This window comes from Canis aureus, chromosome 28 (assembly GCF_053574225.1).
Source record: "Canis aureus isolate CA01 chromosome 28, VMU_Caureus_v.1.0, whole genome shotgun sequence".
In the NCBI taxonomy this organism is placed as follows: domain Eukaryota; kingdom Metazoa; phylum Chordata; class Mammalia; order Carnivora; family Canidae; genus Canis; species Canis aureus.
Window position 1 is genome coordinate 3,206,600 of NC_135638.1, and position 18,904 is coordinate 3,225,503.

Here is an 18,904-nt window from a genome sequence, read left to right on the forward strand (position 1 = left end):
CATATCTATGTGCATAAAATGGTTGATAGCAATATTATTAATAACAGAAAACCTAAATATTCAAAGGTACTACTATTATATAAATTTCAGTACATTAATGAGAGTGTTCGGTAACTATTAAAAATTATATTGGGGGATCCCTGGGTGGCGCAGCAGTTTAGCGCCTGCCTTTGGCCCGGGGCGCGATCCTGGAGACCCAGGATCGAATCCCATGTCGGGCTCCCGGTGCATGGAGCCTGCTTCTCCCTCTGCCTGTTTCTCTGCCTCTCTCTCTCTCTCTCTCTCTCTTTCTCTGTGACTATCATAAATAAATAAAAATTAAAAAAAAAATTATATTGGTTGAGCCTGGAACATGGTATAGAGAAACCAACAAAGTACAAAAAGACTGATGGAGACATGTCCAAATAACACAGGAGATCTCTCAAAATTTAGGACAATTTGAGCTTTGAAAAAAAAATAATAGTAAACAATTATAACACACTGAATAAACAAAGATTTCATGAGTTCACAATAAAGTAAAAACAAAAAAAAAGCAGAGAGAAAGGAAAGCACTCTTTACAGAAGATTGCTAACTAGTAAGTGTAGAGGGAATAAGAGAACTGTGAAATCACTGTGAAATGACCAATTTAAAACTTGACTCAGGCACGGGCTGGCTTATCAATGGCCATTAAAATGGGTATTTACACAGTGCCAAATTAAAATTTCAGACTAACTTATTAATCACAGTACCTTTACAATGAAGAGAAGTGGAAGATACCATGGTGACCTGGCCACTGAATTTAGCTTCACCAGGAAATGGAGCACTTAACATGTTGTGCTCTTTGTTATGATGCAATGGCAGTATACAACACCTATATCATATTCTTGCAAAAAAGATGTTTCATTGAATCTTAATCATGAGAAAACAATCAGAAATGTCTACATGCGGGATACTCTACATGACAGCTGGCCTTGACTCTGTATGCAATGGCATAAAACAACAGCAAAAACAATGACAAAAACCCATAAAAGCAAAACAGAATAGGGTCTAGATTAAAGAAAATTAAAAGATTAATTGCAGTGTGGGATCCTTAAATGGATTCTTGGATTCTCACCTCCCCACTATGTGCCTGCAAAAAGGGGAGAGGGCAGGCATAAAGGACATTCTTGGAACAAGAGGGGAAATTTGAATATGAACGATGTATCAGGTAATTCTATTACATTAATTTTAAATTTCTTTGCTGTGATGCCAACAAAAGCCCCCTTGTTCTTAGAAGCTACATAATAAAATACCTAGGAGTGAAGTGTCATACATCCATGACTTATTTTCAAGTTGCTCAGAAAAAAAAGTGTGTGTGTGTATATGTATGCATTTTATATACACATGGAAAGATAAAGCAAATGCAGCATCACATTAATAACTGGTTAACCTTGGTGAAATATATATATAGTCATGGTTTTGTATTTTGAACTCTTCTGTGATTTTGAAATTTTCAAAATGAAAGTGAGAAAAACATACAACCAAGATGCTAGATCACTAATCACTATTACTATCTTCAGCGAAAGACAATGGGAAGACACTGACTCAAGTATATAGAAATTCTTTATTACTGATTGGCAGGTACATTCCTACAGTGGGATTAAATGCCTCTCATAAAATTATACAAAACTAATTATGTTTCAATTTTGTATTATCCAAAAAACATCTGATCTGTCATGTTCTAAGTATACTTTTCCAGTTAGGAAGAGTGTAAATTATCAAGTTAATACAAGTACTTTAGTCTAGCTGCCAATTACAGGAACAACATAAACTAATAAGTATGCATTCTGGTTTATCAATCCATCTAGTATCTTGTGGATTTATTTTGAACTGGTCCCTTAGGCCCTGACCAACCTACAGGTGAACTGCCAAGGGTGCCCGGCTGAGGACTGGGCCAGGATAGTCACAGAATTTTGACTACATTTGTTTACATGTCTCATATAACTACACAGAACCTGTCTCAACACTAATTATAAAATAGTCGACTTAAAATCAAGGTTTCTAAATTTGTCCTTAGGAAAGCATCAGTTAGTGTTCAAGATTCATATGTTTAAATGAAATGCGTTCACTGAATCAGATGAACTTTAAGAATGGAATTGCCTTTCCCTGCCCACCTTTTCTTAACAGAGAAGTCTACAATGGATCTACTGCACAGGGGTGTGAAGAAGGGAGGACGTGCAGGTGGTGTGGAAAAGAGTAGCTTGGTTGAAAGACTGTTATACCAGGTAAACAAGTTAAGTGAGGATGAGACCAAGATTTCTCACTACTGGAGAAGGCACTTAAAATCTGTCAAAAGGAAATGTTAGAAGGAATGCTGAAGTATTGCTTTGGAGTTGAAAGTATCAGTATGAACTCATTTACTTCAATATATATACAAAATATAAAAATAGTTATAGATGTGTTTATGTATTTAACTGTGTGTGTATATATTTTTTGGCTCTGTCTCCTAAGAGGGCATTCTAAGTATGGTAACCTTGGTTTCTAAATACTGTACTCCAGAAAATCTTAGAAAAATAGCTGATGGGGTGCCAGAGTGGCTCAGCTGGTTGAGTGTCTACCTTCAGATCATAACCTGAGTGGGGAGTCTGCTTCTCCCTCAATCCTGCTTCTTCCCTCTACTCCTCCTTACTGTTTGTGCTATCTCTCACACTCACTCACTCTGTCAAATAAAATTAAAATAAAATAAATAAAATTAAATAAGTAAAATTTTAAAAAAGAAAATAAATAAAATAAAATAAAATAAAACTAAAAAAAATGTCTGATTCCAGGACTGGGGTAGGAAAAGTATAAGATAAGCCTGGAAATCTTGCTGTGTCAGAAAGGTAAGAAATCCTCAAAGAATGATGGAGACATATAAAAAAGATATAGGCGATAACTTGGGAAAAAAAAAAAAAGAAAAGGAGCTAACTTGAAGGGGCTTCAATGGCTAAATCTAGGACAATTTGAGCACCAAAACAAATAATGCATATACTGGATTATAACCAATTGAATAAAATAGGAACCCACTAATCTATACTGACAAAAACAAATAAATATATATATGGGGAGAAGGGAAAATTCTTCCTTACAGTAGAAGGTTAATTAATAAATGTAGAACGAATGATGGAAACATTTGGCAACCATCATAGTAGTGGTTGATAAAGGCAAGCATAACTGATGGAGAGTAAAGCTTACTGTTACTGAACTTATTGTTAATGTTTTGTGAAGATGAAGCATAATCTTGCAAATTGTCCTCACTAAATACTAACCAATTACAAAGGGAAAAATGGTACCCTTGTAGCAGACACGGTGACTTTACAGCAGGTGATCTACGTTAACATCACCAGTGATAGGACATACGGATGTTGCATGCCTTCTGTTTTGGTACAATGCACTGAGAAAAGCAGGACATCGTTTTTGTGGTTTCCTGCCAAGCATGTCCTGATTATGAGGAAAAACTGGATGGACCCAGGTCAAGAGTCATCCGATAGACTGTAAGTAAGACCTGTAACCTTCAAAGTTGTGGAGTTCATGAAAGGCAGGAAAAGACTAAGGACTTATTCCAGATGAGACTGAAAGAGATGGGAGCTCTAAATGACTGATCTGACACCAAAGAGGGAGAAGAGATCTGCTGGTCCTTTTGGCAAAATTTTTTTAAAAAGGAAAACACACGAAAAAAATGAAAATAAAGGCCTACAAGTTTGACACTGGTATACAGAAGGTCACTATCACCTGGGGAGGAACACTCCAAATGATATGCATCTTATTGCTAAGGAACCAATTTTTGGGTGATCTCAGAGCTCCCTATTTATACCTCTTAGTATTTATTTTGTTGTTTTGCAAATATTTGGTACTTGCCTACTATCACACCCACAAGACAATACTGGAGAATTCTTGCTTTATTCATCGAGAGCCTAGATTCTATGTTCATCATGGCTATCCTCCAACCCCTCCTAATCATTCTCACTGATCTAAGGACAATTTGAGCAATCAGATCCCAGCCAGTCCACCCCAAGCTCTACTGGCCTACTGAGTATTTTCAATGCTCATTAACTAATTCCTAGTCATCTAACTCCTATTCTCTTGGATTTGTGATCTCTTCAGTTCCAATTCAACCTCTTTCTTCCCATTTGACATAGAAGACACTGTCAGACCAGCATGTGTTGCAGAGGCTCTAACCCTAGGCCTCCGTGCTGTCATCTACAAAAGAAGGAATCTGGCCAGATATGAATAACCCTCATTTCTCCAGTGATTACCATGTGCAGGCACTGTGAGGTTAAGTATTATTACTATGTTCAATATACAGACAATAAAACTAAAGTTTAGATATATTAAGTAAGTCCAAGGATATAAAACTAGTAACTGGCAAATCCAGGGTTCAAGACTAGACTCTCTGGTGCTCTTAACACATAATGCTGCCTTCTTTCTAGGATCTGTAAAAGAACTTCCCAGCTTAAGCATTTGGTGGTTCACTCAAAAAGGATGAGCCAAGGTAGAGAATAACTGTACTTATAAATAATAATGCTAAGTGGTTAAAATTTCTTAGGTTGATAATTTGTTTTAAAATGACTTACACAAAACTGTTTCTCATTTTAGTCCCAGATTGATGACCAAAGGCAGTAACGCAATAAAAATGCAACAAAAAAAACTGAAACATACTCACAAGATCTCCATAACGGGCAGATGAAATTACACGTGAAGGAAAATTCCCTGTGCTGCTGAAACATAATCCCCCTGTCTTCATAAATTAAAAAAAAAAAAAAAAAAAGACAGTTTATGGAAAGGTATAAGCAACTTAATTTTAAAATATATACTTCATTAATTTGATGAGCCTTACTAAAATGTTCGGTGTTGAACATGCACAGGACCTGCTGGTATTGATGAATGTTGGTTCACATCGGACACATCTGTCAACATAACAAAAAAAAATTTTAAATGTTAATGAATTATGCTAGACTTAATTCCATCAAACAGCTGTCTTCCTAAATGCTGAATAGATTAGATTAGAATAGATTCATTTAGCTAAGTAATTACTTGCAATAAAGTAAACACACTAAAAATACTAACATTGATTGGTTTTCTACCATTCCTTGTATTACAAGGTATAAATAAATAAAATTAACCAATAGGAGAGTATTCTTTAGAAACTATATGAAATGTACATAACAAGTAATATTGAATAGCAGATATGGTAAGCCACTCAATTAAGAGCCCAACAAACTCATAGAAATGAAATCCAATCTGTTCATATGCAGTTATATCAAATCTACTTTCCTTGGCTCTGTCACACAGTCTCCTTTGACTGTCACAAAGCAAAAAGAAGATATGTGTATCTATCCCTTCATTAAACTTATAATAAACACTTTTAAAGTCTATTCATTTTCCTTATTTATTTTAGGAAAATATAGCTTTCATTAATGCATGATATACAGGGAGGGAGAGCATCCGCCAGAGTAGTGGGGACACTGATGGGTTTGTAGTATTCATTACTCTTAAGATAGAGCAGGTGAAAGGGGATGGGACATGGCATAGTCTTAGTCCCATAGTCCTAGTCCCATAGTCCTAGTGTGAGGACTAGGGACATAGTCCTAGGCGTGAAGCAGAACTGGAAGGGAAGGCCTGGGGATGTAGTCAGCCTAAGAGAAGTAGTGACCCAATACCAAATATCCTCAGAAACTACTCAAGGATTTTTTTTTTTAACTTTTATTTATTTATGATAGTCACACACACAGATAGAGAGAGAGAGAAAGAGGCAGAGACACACAGAGAGAGAGAGGCAGAGGGAGAAGCAGGCTCCATGCACCGGGAGCCCGATGTGGGATTCGATCCCGGGTTTCCAGGATCGCGCCCTGAGCCAAAGGCAGGCGCTAAACCGCTGCACCACCCAGGGATCCCTACTCAAGGATTTTCTATTTTAAACTTGGGAACTGAAGAGAAAACTGTGCTTAGAGGGAAGTCATCATGTAGCCCTTTAAAAAAAATTTGAAGAAGTTGAAATAGGGATATTATGCTTGAGTTAGAGAGGCAGGGGTGTGTGTGTGTACGTGGTGTGCATGCAAGCATGCAAGAAGGGGAGACAAGTAGTGATAGAGAATAGGGCTATAAATCAGGCTTCTTTTGGGTTACTATAATTATCATTTATTAATTTTTTATAGAACTTTATTACAAAGCACAGTTCCTAGCACATAGTATGCTGTGAATAGATGTTAATATTTATATACTATATATATTCTAGATCATACAAATTACATAACAACAACAAACAAAAACAGCTACCTTTTACGGAGCCTTTACTCTAAAGTACTAGGCTAAGAATTCACATATTGATTTCTAAGCTGTGATAAAAGCCTATGAAGTGGGTGGAGAATCTCCATTTTAAAGACAAGACTGACTTACTAAGCTTGCCAAGGTCAAACAACTGATAAGAGAATGGGCCAACGCACTCTAATCAGTCTCATTCTCTGAGCTTCAGTTTCTTTATATGTTAATGTCTACTTCTATCCTTAAGGTTATTGTGAGGAGAAGTGATATCACAGGAAGTATTTAAAAACGCAGATTTGAGGGGCACCTGGGTGGCTCAGTCAGTTAAGCACCTGCCTTCGGCTCACGTCATAATCTTGGAGTCCCTGGATCGAGCCCTGTATCAGGCTCCCTGCTCAGTGGGGAGTCTGGTTCTCCCTCTGCCCCTCACCCTGCTGGTGTTCTCTCTCTCTTGCTCTCTCTAATAAATAAAATCTTCAAATAAAAGGGTACAAATTCCATACAAATGTAAGATGGTATTTAAAGTCAGCACTCGGCACACTGCTTACCTGTTTCCTAAAGTATTTGCTACTGTGAAAGAGTTTTCATTTTCATCACAGAGCTTACAAGTTGCTTGAGACAACAACGTTCCATTAACATCTCTTTCCACTAAATAATCAGAAACAAAATTAAGATGTAACTCAAAGTCAACATTAATCTTCTATATACTTTGTGAAGCCCACTTGTAATTATTATCCTAATAATTTTCAAAATATCCGATTTGCAGAAGAAGCATGTTAAACATCACCATAAAAAAGTATTGAAAAGTGAAGACTTCCTCATTCCCACATAAAAAAAATACAAAAACTGATTTTCTGGGATCCCTTGGTGGCTCAGCAGTTTAGACCCTGCCTTCGGCCCAGGGTGTGATCCTGGAGTCCTGGGATCGAGTCCCACTTTGGGTTCCCTGCATGGAGTCTCCCTCTCTCTCTCTCTCATGAATAAATAAATAAAATCCTAAAAAAATAAAATAAAGAATAAAAAAATAAAGGAAGAATAAAAAAAAAAAAGCAACTAATTTTCCAAATCATAAGTATTTTCTTCAAGTTTTTGTTTTTGGTTTTTTTTTTTTTTTTACTTCTTACCTGTCTGTTTCTGTTACAGCGAGTATATAGAGACAAGTGATTTCATAGACAGCTGACATATTTCTACAACTTAGACAGTTTTTGGTAGCTCCTATTAAAATTTTAAATTCACATACTTTTCAACACTACAATTTCATTTTTAGATACCTAACTTACAGAAATATTGGTACGTGTATATACGGATATTTACTGAAGCATTCCTTGTTAGAAAACAACCTAAAAATTTACAATAGCAGGGATCCCTGGGTAGCGCAGCGGTTTGGCGCCTGCCTTTGGCCCAGGGCGCGATCCTGGAGACCCGGGATCGAATCCCACGTTGGGCTCCCGGTGCATGGAGCCTGCTTCTCCCTCTGCCTGTGTCTCTGCCTCTCTCTCTCTCTCTCTCTGTTACTATCATAAATAAATAAAAATTCAAAAAAAATAAAATAAAAAATAAAAAAAAATTTACAATAGCAAAATGATGGTATATTCAACCTATGAAATACTATGAAATACTATGGAGTAGATTAAGAAGAATGAGGTAATCCAACAGATCATACTGGTGACTGGAGAAAGTATGCTGTAGAACAATATTTTTGGTATGAAACATTTATATAAAAATACCAGCTATATTTCCTGTGGGTATAGTGTATATTTTAAAAACAAGAAAAAAAGGTTCTAGAACATATCTAGAACACACATGCAAACATGTATGTGCACGCACATCAAAATGATAACAATTACTCTGAGGCTACGGGAATTAACAGAGAACCAGCATTGGGAAAATTGGTCAAAGACCATTAGTCCCAATCATAATGTTATCAATAATGTTTTATCCATAATGTTTTAAGTTTTTACAAGATGTTAAAAATGATTTTAACTGAAGTAAAGGTGAATGACTTGTTTCTCCTACAGTCATTCCTGTCTTAGTAAATGGCAATTCCATTGGACCATTTACTCAGGCCCCAAGCCTTAAGAGTATCGTTTCTTTTTACATTGCACATTAAAAACAATGAAATTAAAATTAAAAAATAAATCTGCAAATCTTGTTAGCTCTTTCTTCAAAATATATCCAGAAACTGAGTTATTCTCTCTACCTCCACAACTCTACCCCAGGCCAAGGGCCATCATCTATCACCTGGACTTTAACAACAGCTTCCTAATTGGAGCCCTGGCTCTATGCTTTAGGCAGAAACCATGTGTGATAATTTTAATCCCCTGAAAACCTTCCAGTGGCCTTGCATCTCACTTGGGGTAATTTCTAAGGTCACTATCATAGCCTACAAGGCCTTCTGTGGTCTGCACACAATCACCTCAACTTTCCAGACCCATCTGCTTGTTTTCCTCCTTCTTTGCTTCAGCCATATCGGTGTATCTGCTGCTCCTTGAACATGCTCGGTACGCTCCCACCTCAGGATCTTTGTACTTGCTCTTCCCTCTGCCTAGCATGAGTACCCTAGTCATCTCTATAGCTCTGTCCCTCACTTCCTTCAAATCTTCCCTCAGATATTACCTTTCAAAAGAGGTCTTCCACAATCATCCATGTAAAATAACACTTGTTCTCTCTCCCTTGTCCTGCTTCATTTGTCTTCATAGCACTTAGCATCACCTGGCATATACTGTTCATTTTTGAGATTCATTATTGTCTTCCTCTTGCCACTAGAACCTAAGTTTGATTCACTGCTCAATCAAAGGCAGTACCCAATAAACATATTTTAATTGGAAAAAATTTAAATCGAAAGGTTTCATATAAAAATTGTATATTTTTGGCATCTTTTAAAAATTTTTTCCTATTTAAAAAAAATAGGAAAATCTGATTTCATGGGACCCACGTTCTTACATGATGACAACAATCTGCTGGCATTGACTAGCTAATGCCTCTTAGCTTAACTGCCCTTCTGTTTAGTGAAGTTTTAAAAATTTATTTTAAAAATTATTTTAACTTTTTGTCAACAAATATTTATGAATAAGTGAGCATGACAACATATAAATATTTTCAAGAACGTATAAAGACACACATACATAAAGCATTCTTGAAGAACACAAAAGAAACTTAATAGTGCTTACATTAGAGAACTAGGAATGAAAATAAGGGCAGAAGGGAAAGGGCTTAGTTTTTATATTTTTCTATACTATATATATTTCTAGCCATATAAACACATTAATTTTAAAAAGTAAAATTTTAAAGTTGAAAAATACATGCCTTTTTAAGCAATAAACCTATGTGTGCTCTTAGAGTACTCTCTCCAAAGTACACTGCAAATAAACACTCCAAAATATTTGTAATATTTTTAAAAACTTGGAAAGGATAGAAAATAAATAATTAACTACCTTAGGGTAGCTTCTGGGAAATGAAACAGATGAGAAGTGTAGACTTTCATTTCTCATTTTGTAGCCTCATGATTTGATATTTTTAATGATATATACTTACTGCATTTATTTTTAAAAAACTATTTACCTGATTATCTGAGCTTTTCTTCCTATGCCAGAAATGGCAAGAGTTGAAAGAGCTTATGCCAGAAGATGTACCTTCTTTCTGTCCACTCTCCCCTAGTAGGCCTTCTTGCAAATCCACAGAACAAATTAACAGCAAAAGTTCAAGATGGCTCTAAGGAGCTCACACAGAGAATTTTGAGTATGTAATAGTAGCCTCTAAAATAGTGAAACACTGGGGCGCCTGGGTGGCTCAGTGGGTTAAGCATCTGCCTTCAGTTCAGGCAATGATCCTGGAGTTCCAAGACAGAGCCCCATAGCAGGATCCCCTGCTCAGCAGGGAGTCTGCTTCTCCCTCTCCCTCTGCCCCTCCTCCAGCTCGTGCTCTGTCGATCTCACCCTTGCTCACTCTGTCTCTCAAGTAAATAAATAAAATCTTTTTAAAAAATAAAATAGTGAAATACTGTTTTCACAGCGGTCACCCAACCTTAAGGGGTCACTCAGTGTCAGAGCCCTTGCCTGATCCCCCTGGCATCTAGCCTCCGTTCTTAGCAATTCATTAAAACTGCAACCTCTGACTGTCACGAGTCATTTCAGAACTCGGTCACAGCATTTGAATCTATGAACCTCATCATCTTCATCTCCACTTAGAAATCCCAAAGATATTTTTGACTTTCCTTTTTCCTCATCCCCATATTCCTTCACTCATCTCATCTATTATCATCCTTTCGATGTTTCTGGCGTCTACTCCTGTGGGTATAATGTGTTCTAACTCTGGTTCAGGCCCTTGTCGCTGCCTGTCTACAGTACTGCAGCAGCCTCTTCACACTCTCCCTACTTCCAGCCTCCACTCCTTAACCATCAACTTCATGAGGGCAGGGACTGCATTCCTGTTCACGGTCTTTTTTTCACTGTCTTACCCTCCATGCTCCTGGACAATGGCCAGGCCACAGTAGGAGCTCAACAAAAGGCCTATGCCCATAGAACATGCTACCATTCAAGACTCCCATAATCTCGACCAACGAACCTTTAAACTCACTACACTGTTATTCCCATAATCCCTTTATATTCCACCTAGATGTTTATACTTATAATAATACTCCTGTTCACTCTTCCTTCTGCCTAGAATGTTCTCTTTCTTGCTTCCTTTTGAAATCCCATTAATCATTCAAGGCCCCACTATTATACTGCCATGCTAACTTTCCCAAATAACCCTGGCTGAAGTGAGTTCTTCCTTCCATTTATTGTCTAGAATGTTCATTTCATGATTTAATATATGTGTTCCTGTGAAAATATTTTGTTGCTATCTTATTCTGCAAATTACTTTTCCATTTGCATATCCTGCCTTCTAACTAGATTTTAAATAAATTGATGGCAGGGATTTTTCTTTAAAAATTCAATTTTTGAATAAATAATATATACGTAGAATATGAAAATAAAAGGCACAGAAAAATTTAAAGTGAGAATTCAGTCTCTTTCCCACCCTTTTCCCCCAGATAGCCAGTTCTCCACACTGGAGGCAATACTGCTCTTAGCTCCTTGTGAATTCTTCCAGAATAAAGCTGCGTAAGCACCTATGAATTTATTATTTTTAGAAAGCATAAATGGTAGCTCACCAGAAAAAGAAAACAGTACAAATGGGAGGTATTCAAATATTTGTGGGTGAGTAAATATGAACTTTTCTATAGCTTGTTTTTTTATTTAATGTATTTGTTTCTATAGTAATACTTAGAGAACTGCATTATTTTTCTGTATAATAATTATATTTTTCTGTATCCTACACCATTGCATGGATGTATGACAGTTTGACTAATATCTTATCGGACTTTGACATTCTTTACAATATTTTGTCTTGGGACTAATGTTGCAATAAGAAGCCATGCATATACTTCTTCAGACATGTATTTCCCTACACTAGAACGGAAATTCCTATATGAGGGCTACTTGGGTGATGATCTGCATTTGATAAATAACTGTAAAGCTGCTCTCCACAGAGATTGCACCAATTTATAATTCCCCAGCAATATACAATAACTATTTCCCTTTCATGCAACCTTAAGTTGGGTGCAAACATTATCAAAGTTCAAAAATGTTGATAATAAAATCTGGTAGGTTAAAAATAACATTTTAATTAATATTATTCTTACTCTAAGGTTCAGCTTGTTTCTCACATTTAGCATTTTTTTTCTTTCTGAAGCTTATTCATAATTTTGGGCCATTTTCTTAAATTCAGCTTTTCCTCTTGCTCTTATTTATTCATAACAGTTTTATATAGGGATGCCTGGGTGGCTCAGTGGTTGAGCATCTGCCTTCAGCTCAGGGCGTGATCCCGTGGTCCTGGGATTGAGTGCCACATTGGGCTCCCTTCTGCCTCTGTCTTTCTCTGTGTCTCTCATGAATAAATAAAATATTTTTTAAAAAAAGAAGTTTTATGTATATTGCAGAACTTAGACCTCTGTTGATTGTATGCACTATAAATTTTTCTCTAGTTTGTAGGTGTTTTCCTAGTATTGTTTATAATTTCTTTATGTGATAATAGAATTCGTATTTAGTAAAATTAACCAATGTTTCCTTGTATAAATTCTAGGTTTCTCCTCATACGTAGGCCTATTCCACATTAAGACTAAAAAAATTTTTCCTATTTTTTACTGATCCTTTATAGATTCATATTTAATAATTAAATAATTGATTGACCTGAAATTCATTTGTCTTTAAGGAATAAGTTAGAAACCCAACTTAGCATTTTCCAAGGTTCCCCAGTATCATTACTAATCAGTTTTTTCTCCACTGACATAAAATACCACATTTATCACATATCACATTCCAATTGAGATTGGATCTATTTGATTCTCTACTTTAAGCTTTTTCATAATTGTCTTGGTTTTTCACACTTTTTCCAGATAAATTGTGGAATTAGTTGTGTAGTCTCTAAAACAGACAAACAATATCCTAGTAGAATTTATTAGAGTTCCGTTAAATGGACAGAGTGGCATTGGGGAGCAGACATCTTTATAGTAATTTCATTTTCCCCTCCTAGAACATGGTATGTATTCATGAAAGACACAGATAGACTGAGAGAGAGAGAGAGGCAGAGACACAGGCAGAGGGAGAAACAGGCTCCATATAAGGAGCCCGATGTGGGACTCGATCCCAGGACTCCAGGATGACGCCCTGGGCTGAAGGTGGCGTTAAACCGCTGAGCCACCCGGGCTGCCCTGTATTTCACTTATTAAAGCCAACTTTTGTATCCTACAGGAGCATTCTAAAGGTTTCTTCAATTGATTTATTTTATACATGTTAGGCACTTTTTTTGTTGCTACTCTAGATGAGATCTTTTCTTCATATATTCTGAAGAATTGTTGTTTAGATAGAAGAAGGCTGCTAATTTTTGGAAAATAATTTTGTATCAAAAACCTTAATTGTTTATAATAATTTTCAGTAATTCCCTTGGGTTTCTAAACATATAATCCAGTCATTAAAAATTAATTTTTAAATGATTTTTACCTCTTTTTTAATTACTCTACCTCCTATTTCTTTCACTTATCTAAGTGCACAGTTTACATCTTTATCTGGATCCTGACATTAATAGAAATGCTTATCATTTCTCCCTATTTGGCATTATGTAGGCTTTTGAGTTGAAACATATATACTTTATCACATTATTTTAAGGAAGTATCCATCTAATCATATAAAGACTTTTTTTAAAAAAAAATAAAAAAAAAAAAGACTTTTTTTTAACCAAGTAGGGCTTTTTATTCTCTTCCTAATGCCTGCTGTTGTCTTAAATATCATTAAATTTTGGACAACAAAATACTCTTCACCAAGCAATTTCAATTAATCTTCTTATCAAAAACAGCCTAAGTGAAGATTCATTACTACTTTTTCATAAAGAATCTACTTCTTACCTAAAACATGGCCAGTGGGACAGTGACATTTTCCTTCTGCAGTTAAACCACCGGGGCAAGAAATGCAATTCCAGCCATCTTCAGTAATACCTCTCTGAAATGAAATGAAATGAAATGAAATGAAATAGAATAAAATCTATCCTTTTTTAATTTTCTCCTTAATTGGTGATGTAAATTCAAAAAGTATTACATCACACACACAACATCACCACAATAGTATATAATTAATAGTCAATACTCAAATAAATCATGCACATAGGAGCCACATAAAAAAAATTTCCTGGATAGCCAAACTATGCTTACATTCCAAAATGAAGTTATACAATATCACTATGTACTAACTACTGTTAACTCTGGGCAACAGTGCTGCTTCTTTATGATTTTCAGTTCAAATGAGTCCTTACTTTCAAAGTAATACTTTCATTCAGCTTTCCAATTTAAAAGATAAAACAAAATTCAACAGGATTTAATCAACAGATTAGCCAATTAATAGTTTAGTTTTACCTATTATAACATATTCTAATTTTTATAACCCAAATACATCCATTAACTTTTAAAAATTAAGCTATGAATTCAAATGGGTGAATTTTATGGTATATGACTATGTAAATAAAGTGGTTAAATTATAAAGATATTTCTATTAATTGTACTAACAAAGGTTTTTGATAAAATATGACATTCAAATTGGGATTATCGGGACTCCTCAGTGGCTCAGGATAAATAAATAAATAAAATAATAAATAAATTTTATAAATAATATAAAAATAAATAAAAATTATTATAATAAATAAATAAAAATTTATTCATGAGAGACACAGAGAGAGAGAGAGAGAGGCAGAGACACAGGCAGAGGGAAGCAGGCTCCATGTAGGGAGCCCAACGTGGGACTCGATCCTGGGTCTCCAGGATCACACCCCAAGCTGAAGGTAGACACTCAACCACTGAGCCACCCAGGCTGCCCAAATAAAAGCTTTTTTTTTTTTTTTTTTAAGATTTTATTTATTTATTCATGACAGACACACACACTCACACAGAGAGAGGGAGAGAGAGAGGGAGAGAGAGAGAGGCAGAGACACAGGCAGAGGGAGAAGCAGGCTTCATGCAGGAAGCCTGATGTGGGACTCCATCCTGGGTCTCCAGGATCACACCCCGGGCGGAAGGCAGTGCTAAACCGCTGAGCCATCAGGGCTGCCCCCAAATAAAAGCTTTAAAAAAAAAAAATTGGGATTATATAGTAACCAAAATGAATAAAAACCAAATGGCAGTAACAAAACAATACCACAAGTTATTTTTATTTTTAGTTGAAAAGACTGCATATATCAAGAAATGGTCCTATATTTGGTACTACATTATATAGAACTATTTAAAAATTAGGATTATTTTGTAATTTCACTGAAAAATAAATTTGCTTTGCAGCCATTTCATACTAGCAGCTTTTTATCATTGATAATTCAGGGATGGTCACTATTTCTAAATATATAAAGTAAGTATTAAAGTGATAAACTTACAAGTTGAATCAAATTGCCATAAATCAGTATAATTGGTAAATTATACTATTGATAGTAATTAATTTAATGGTAATTATTAAATTCCTAGATTCAAATTTTTTTATCCAGATAATGAGAAGAAACATTACTATAAAAGAACTGGCCCACAAAGACTTGTAATTATTGAAAATGATTGGAAAATATATTTCTGTTAATTATATAAGAATCATTATATATAGTACTAATTTACTAATTTTCAAAAAGTTATATGACTAACAGAGCAGCAACAGATACTATTTAACCTATTTTTTTTTTATTTAACCTATTTAATGATACAATTGGCAACTCATGAACTGATCACACCTTATGTATCATTATGAACATATATTGTTATAAAACTATTGACACAGTAGTTCCAAGACACATAACTCAATCTGTACTAGTCTAAAAATACACATATCCCAACTTGCTCTTTGTATCATTTATCTATTTTTTTAAGACAGAGCTACTCTGTGAGAAAATATAAAGAACATAAAGACACATTTTCACAGCTTTGTGGCTTTTTAAATTTCAGATTTTAAAAACTCAGGCAATACATTTGTTTATTCCAAGCTTGTATAAAATTTCACTGATCTCCTAAAATTTATTCTAGTTAAAACAAAGTTAATTTAGTAATTTTAGAATTTGAGAACATATTAGAGTACAGCATTAAAACATAGTTTAAAAAATAAAGATATTCAAGTGGCGCCTCGGTGGCTCAGTCAGTTAAGCCACTGGCTCTTGATTTCAGCTCAGGTCAAGACCTCAGGGTCCTGGGACTGGGCCCAGTGCTCAGCAGGGAGTCTGCTCAAGGATTCTCTCTCCCTCTGCACATTCCCCCACTCTCTAAAATAAACAAATACAAATTTTAAAATAAAGACATTCAATCTACTACGTTTTACAGTAAAATTATTTCAAAATAAATACTTGATACCATGTTTTCTGGGCACTTTTTACAAATAATATCAGGTCCTCCATTATTAGAGATCATCTGAAATCCCGGCAGACACACACATGAAGTTCCTAAAAAGAAAAGAGCCAATTTTGACCTTGGTAAATAAAAATAAAACTCCAAGATGGGGAAATTTTCAATATTCTCAAGATCCTGGAAACCAGGGCAGCTGTTAGGAGCACATCTGGAAACGTACTATGTGGGCTCTAATCTTAACTCTGCTACTTAGCTGTGTGACCTTGAGCAAGTTACTGAACTCTGTGCCTAGGTTTCCATTTCACCAAAATGGGGACGATAACAGTACTTACCTCGTAGGGTTGGTATGAGTAGTAAATGAGTTATTATATGGAAAGGTCTTAGACTATGTATGGCACACAGTAGGTATTGTGCTTGCTACTTAAGTGCAAGCATCACTGAACTACTGGAGTACTGGACTTTAATTTTAATAATCAGAGTTTTCGTTAACCGTTATGGGAAACTGTACGGTTCTATTTCATCTGACCACATACATATATTCGATGATTTCCAAGTTACTTTGCCAAAACAAAACTTTATGAACTAAGTTATCTTGATTCAAATAAATTATTGTTTTCCTCTGGATAGATGGTAGACTAAGATGATCACTGTTCAACCTGCTGGATGGGTGAGGACCACAGTCCCTAAGGAGACATCAGGTGGAAACAGCACCCACCGAAATCTATGCAGCAGATGCATACGCTATCTGGGTTCCTAAGTATGAAGCCAACACCCTACACTTTAGGAGCCTGTGCAACGCTTTCTCGTTCGTATTTCCTCACCTGGGGAGCCTGACATCATGACTTACAGGAGGATATATCAGATTTGGAGATGGCAGAGGGTTGACATCGTGGGTGACCAAATCGAGATTGAAGACATCCTGGACCTCAGAATACGGTCTATTCTACTCTATGCCAATTCTGTTCCTTAGTAATATGGGAAAAGTCTTGTTCTGTGCAGCTTCTCCCCCTCTCTAGGGGGAGAACTAGGACCAAATGACACATGTTTCAAGAAAAAGAAATAAGCTTACTCTCAAGAGACTTCAAGAGCAATCAGTAATATTCAGTAACAAAAGGGACGACTCCTAAGGAAATCTACGTTAAGGACACACGATGTAGGGGAAATTACGCTGAGGGCAGAGAGACTCCGGTCCTCCCGAGCTGCGGTGTGGGTGACAGACAGGGTCATTACAACACCGGCTGGGCTTCAATTTCCTCGCCTGTAAAAGGAGAAGACTGGACCTCATCCTGGTTAGGGTCCTTCTAGCTCTAGGTTTGTGGCCTTTGAAATGCAAGATCAAAGCGCTAGCAAAGGGCCGCCTGGGTGTTGAGCATCTGCCTCGGGCTCAGGTCATGACCCCGTGGTCCCGGGTTCGAGTCCCGCGTCGGGCCCCCTGCGTGGAGCCTGCTTCTCCCTCGGCCTGGGTCTCTGCCTCTCTCTCTGTGTCTCTCATGAATAAATGAGTAAAATCTTTAAAAAACAAAATAAAAGCGCTAACAGATTTTATTATTAATTATTATTTATTATTGTATATGTTTTACTTGGAGTCCCGTTTGCAGACACGTAACCTCCCGCGCCCCTCCCTCCCCCGCCCCGCCCCGCCCCCTCCCCGCCCCCCGCCGTCCCTCTCGCCCTGCAGGGCGCCTGCAGACAGACCCGTCCGCCGGGAAGCAGGGGATCCGCGCCCGAGGCCTGGGCTCACCCCCCCCCGCCCCCGCACAAGCTGCGGTGCTCCGAGGACACCCCTCCCTCCCGCGCTGGCGGTTCCCTTTCCCCCAGACGTTTCTCCCCGAGGCCGGGGCGTCAGGGCCCCGCCTGGGCCCCGCCGGGCCGGCTCACCTCGGGCATCCCGCCGCTGGTTGGCCCCGCACGGGACACAGGACAGCGCGGAGATGTCGAAGCGCTGGCTGTGGCCGCACGACTCCGGCTGCACGAAGGGAAAGGAGAAGGTCTGGGCGTGCGGGGCCCGAGGGAGGACCGCCAGGAGGCACAAGCTCAGGACCCAGCGAGCCGCCATGGCCGCCCCGACCCCTCCGCTGCCCGTTGCCATGGTGCGGACGCCGGCGTCTGCGCACGCCCCGGCGCCCCATCGGCCCCCGCGGCGAGTCTGCAGAGCTGATTGGACAGCTCCGCCGGGCTTCCGGAAGTGCCTGCGGCCGCTGCCCCGTTGCCAGGGGAACCGCGCCGCCGCGGGAGGCGGGCTGGACCCGGAGGCGGGGCGGGCGATGGGAGGCGTGTTGCCCGCCCTGGGCCGCCACCTGTTCCCGGGACGCGACACCGGTTCCGGGGGTCGGTGAACGGGACCCCGCGGCAGTCTCTAATGGTATCACGCAGATTGAGAGGAAGTATTTTTTTCGTGGAGCTGTTGAATGACGTTTACACCAGAATTTATTCAGACCGGGCGATTTCGCGTTAAAGGAGACATTGCAGCAGTGCATGTGTCCTGAGAAGTGTGTCCGTTAAAAAAATAAAAATAAAGTTAAATAAAAAACAAATTTTAAAAATAAAAATTAAGTTTAAAAAAACTTTTAAAATTTTTTTAAAAATCAAAAATTTTAAAAATTTTAAAATTTTTTAAACTTTTAAAAATAAATAATTTTTAAAAGGTAGAAAAACAAAAAATAGAAATAAAAGGGTAGAAAAACAAAACAAAAAACACCCCCGTTGATTTGAAATGGGCAATGCTGGAAGATTGGCTTGAGCATTTCAAA

The 18,904-nt window shown here is 37.5% G+C and overlaps 1 protein-coding gene across 1 annotated transcript in view; it reads right to left on the minus strand.

Moving 5' to 3' along the window:
- TMEM67 (transmembrane protein 67) overlaps nucleotides 1-18,255 on the minus strand; it is a 56,261-nt gene extending 38,006 nt beyond the window's left edge. Inside the window, exons 1-6 of the mRNA XM_077876258.1 lie at nucleotides 18,033-18,255; nucleotides 16,161-16,249; nucleotides 13,701-13,794; nucleotides 6,808-6,907; nucleotides 4,836-4,905; nucleotides 4,662-4,736 (exon numbers count right to left, since the gene is read on the minus strand). Coding sequence (XP_077732384.1) covers nucleotides 4,662-4,736; nucleotides 4,836-4,905; nucleotides 6,808-6,907; nucleotides 13,701-13,794; nucleotides 16,161-16,249; nucleotides 18,033-18,243 — 639 coding nt within the window. The 5' untranslated portion in view covers nucleotides 18,244-18,255. The remainder of the gene's footprint in view (nucleotides 1-4,661; nucleotides 4,737-4,835; nucleotides 4,906-6,807; nucleotides 6,908-13,700; nucleotides 13,795-16,160; nucleotides 16,250-18,032) is intronic.
- Between the last annotated feature and the right edge of the window lie 649 nt (nucleotides 18,256-18,904).